Raw genomic sequence first — 4090 nt, 5'->3', positions numbered from 1 at the left:
GGCTTCTGTAGGCACTGATTAGTTATCAGATAAATCTTCTTCCAACTCTTTACAGCTAGAAGAGGAGCTCCACACTCCTCCGCATTTATTTTCCTTTCCAGTCTCCTTCCTGGTTGGTTTGCTTTTGAAACTGGAATTAAAGTTCGGGATATTCCTCAAGGAGAGGCTCTACATAGTCGGTCTGATTTCATCCTTCCTATTCTTTCTACATTTAACAAATCTTGATTAAGGACTCATCATGTGCCTCGAGCTGCCATGTGTGTTCAGAGTATTCAAAGTAATAAAGAGCTTAATACCTATCCTCAAGGAACACACAGTTTAAATGAGAAAGAAAAGAAAAGAAAAGAAAAACACCTACTACTAAATGCCAAATTAAGATATATATCTAAGTGAGGGCACAAAAAAGTCCAGAGAATACATTACTGAAATAGGACACACAGTGGAGAGAAGCAGGTATGCTAAAGAACATGGGAATCAGGTAGCCAAGGCTTAAATAAAATCACAGATATTGTAGTTATATGTGGATGTAAGGCTTATCCTCTCCTTTCCTCTGTCAGTACAGGCAAGTTTTCACAAGATTTTTTAGCTTCAGTTTCCTCATTGTAAAAATCAGGACAATGCAACCCTCCTAGTTTTTGTTGTGATAAATAAATGGGGGGTGGGGGAGGAAGTAAAATATTTAGCAATACCTAGAACATAAATGGCACCAAAGAAATGATAGATGTCATTATATTTCACAGTTTATGTGATTCCATGTTTATGGATTTCCAGAATGAAAAAAACAAATGTATGGTAATGAAAATCAGAATAGTGATTTCATCTGATGGGGAGATGACTGAAAAGGAGCATGAAGAGATCTTTCTGGCATGATGGAAATGTTCTGTATCTTCATCAGTATGATGTTACAATGGTGTATACATTCTTCAAATTTTCAAATTTTTGCATTTTAATGAATGTACATGCATAATTGTTTTTATTATTATTTATCCATTTTGTTGCTTGTATCAATTGTTTGTTTCTCACTAAATAGAATTCCATTGTATGAATATACCACTGCTTTTTTTAATCCATTGTTTATCTTTTGTCTTTGAAGTTCATTTGGGTTCTTTTTTTCCTGCTTATGGTAATTAGGGAAAAAAGGTGCCACGAACATTCTTGCACAAGTCTTTTTGCCAACATATGCGTTCATTTTTCTAAGAGTAGAATTGCTGGGTCATAGAGTAAGTGTATGTCTACTCATAGTAGTTGTAAGAAACTATCCAACTTTCCAAACTGATTATACTATCTTATATTCCCACAAGAAAAGTTGCAGTTGTTCCACACTTTTTCTAACAGTTGGCAATTTAGCTCTTCTGATGAGTGTTTAGTGGTATCTTATTGTGGTTTTATTTTACATTTCTCTGATGACTGATGATGTTATACAACTTTTTATAAGCCTAGCCATTCTGATACTTTCCTTTATGAAGGCCTTGTTCTATTCTTTTGTCCACTTTTGTATTGGATTATTTGTCATTTTTACTATTATAATGTTTATTGTCATTGATATATTTATTGTTGATTCATAGGGATTTGTTCTATAAGTGTGTACTTCATTTGACATTTTCTCCCAGTCTTTAGCTTGCTTTCTCTTTCTCAGTTTTTTTTTTTTTTTGAGAAAGATTAGCCCTGAGCTAACATTTGCTGCCAGTCCTCTTTTTGCTGAGGAAAATTGGCCCTAAGCGAACATCTGTGCCCATCTTCCTCTACACTATATGTGGGATGCCTGCCACAGCACGGCTTGGTAAGCGGTGCATAGGTCCAAGCCCATCATCTGAACCAGCGACTCTGGGCCTCTGAAGCAGAGCACAGGAACTTAACTGCTATGCCACCAGGCTGGCTCCACCTTTTCTCTTTTTTAATGGTTCCCTTGATGAGCAATTCAGCTTTGTTTTACCTTTATTATTTCTTTAGCTTTGTTTTTTAACTTTAAAATGTAGGTTTAGCAATTTCCTCCCTATTTCAAGTCCCTAACACACACACAACTTTCAAAGTTGTTTCTAAGATTAAACGTTCCAAATATATGAAAGATAATAATAAAAAGGAAAAAGGTAACACAAAGAATATATAATTAAGTAGTGATGAACTATTACAGTGTTTTGAATGGGAGGCGAAGGCTGAAACTGAGAAGAACAAGAAAGATTAGAACATCTGCCGAAAGTGAGCTCTTGACCAGAATATTCAAAATCAAAGACCCAGTTTAAATAGACACAACATTATTCAAGAGTCAGATCTGAAAAATTATGCGAATTTCTCTAGAGTTATTTGTAAGGAAAGAGCAACAAATGGAAAGAGCTCAGAAGGTTCAGGACTTGTGCACCAGGAAATCAACATAGGGAAGGGCATTCTTCAGCGGACTCCATGAGAGTTATGAGACAACTATGGCAATAATGGGAAGCTGAAGAAAAAAAGTATGTGATAGAATGGGTGGAAACTCTGGGTTGTACCCAAAGAAGAGACAGTTGATGCTTCATTCCTCTTTCTGTTTTCTTCCAAAGGATTATCATCTTTAGATGGCCTTGGGAAACCACAGCACCGTCATTGAGCTCTTCCTTCTTGGGCTGCCTGTTGATCATCACATCCAGGTCCTACTCTTTGTGCTTTTTCTGGCAATTTGCCTCTTCGCTCTGTCTGGGAATCTATTGATGATCCTGTTTATCAGGGCCAATTCTCACCTTCACGCCCCCACGTACTTCTTCTTGAGTCACTTCTCCTTCCTGGATCTCTGTTGCTCTTCAGTCACTGTCCCCAAGATGCTAGAGAACATCTTGTCTGAGAAGAAAACCATCTCAGTGGAGGACTGTTTGACCCAGGCCTTCTTTGTGTTTGACTCTGGGGGAAGAGAGCTGTGCCTCCTTGCAGTGATGGCTTATGACCGCTATGCTGCCATCTGCTACCCTCTACTCTATGGTCAGATGATGAGCAATGAGCTGTGTGTGGGACTGGTATGGGGATCTTGGGGCCTGGCCTTTTTAGATGGTTTCATCAACACCCTCCTAGCTTGGAATTTGGACTTCTGTGAGACTCAAGTCATCTCCAACTTCATTTGTGAGATACCTTCTCTATTCCCTCCATCCTGTTCCAATAGCTCTAATAATTTTGAGGCCTTTCTCTTCTCTGTGCTCCTGCATGCCTTTGGGACTTTTCTCCTGGTTTTCTCTTATGCTCGCATTATCTCCACCATCCTGAGTATCAGCTCCACCTTAGGCAGAAGCAAGGCCTTCTCTACCTGCTCCTCCCACCTCACTGCAGTAACCTTATTTTATGGCTCAGGCTTGCTTCGTTGTCTCATGCCGATCTCAGGTTCCCCATGTGAGTTGGTTTTTTCCATGCAGTACTGTGTGATCACTCCCCTGGTGAATCCCCTTGTCTACAGCCTAAAGAACAAGGAATTAAAAGCATCTCTAAAAAACATGTTGCAGAAAAATTTACAACATCTCAGGTAGCAGAGAACAGGCAGAGGATAATTGGGAAACAGGATGGAATTACAGAAAGACACCTCAATAACAGACATTAAGGAAAAATTTCGGTTGCTCATAATGTCAGACACGGCAAGCTATCTTGAAAAGCCTCCTTTATTGGAAATGCACAAAAAATATAGCAGCAAAGTATTTGCTTGCTTTGGTTCATATTTTGTCTTTCTCAGAGGCAGAAAAAAATGCATCAGATAGCTATTTCAATCCAGGTAGTATGGTTACAGACATGCAGATATATTATTCTTTTTGTTTGTGAAATGTTAACAAAATTCTTAGCATTGGGAAAACTGTTTATGCCCTGAATTCTTACATGGATTCCTGTGGGTATGAAATTGGGGATGAAGTTTTGATGCAAAGTGCAAAATCGGGGTCTCTGAAGGAAGAAGGACATAGGCTTGAGACTCATGGAGGGGGTGAGTGGAAGGTGGGTTTAAGATGTGCTCTGGCTGAAGAGGGCCTTAGAGACAAAGCAGATGCAGCTGAAGGGGTCTAAGAGAGGAAGTCAGCTTGTGGGGCTAAAGTCCAGGCTGACAGACATCTTCCCCAAGCTCTGTGAAGCATTTTCTGGTATGTGGCAA

General features: G+C 39.2%; 1 protein-coding gene across 1 annotated transcript; it reads left to right on the top strand.

Moving 5' to 3' along the window:
* Positions 1-2549: 2549 nt before the first annotated feature.
* On the top strand, positions 2550-3482 carry OR8S34 (olfactory receptor family 8 subfamily S member 34). Its single transcript, NM_001391036.1, has one exon. It carries the CDS (start codon positions 2550-2552, stop codon positions 3480-3482), a length of 933 nt encoding a protein of 310 aa, NP_001377965.1.
* Positions 3483-4090: the final 608 nt, after the last annotated feature.

Source organism: Equus caballus, chromosome 6 (genome assembly GCF_041296265.1).
Source record: "Equus caballus isolate H_3958 breed thoroughbred chromosome 6, TB-T2T, whole genome shotgun sequence".
Classification (NCBI taxonomy): Eukaryota; Metazoa; Chordata; class Mammalia; order Perissodactyla; family Equidae; genus Equus; species Equus caballus.
This window is presented reverse-complemented; position numbering and strand designations above follow the sequence as displayed.

What these genes read in the sequence shown, in the direction of transcription:
- OR8S34 (NM_001391036.1), top strand. Translation starts at nt 2,550, where the DNA reads ATGGCCTTGGGAAACCACAGCACCGTCATTGAGCTCTTCCTTCTTGGG.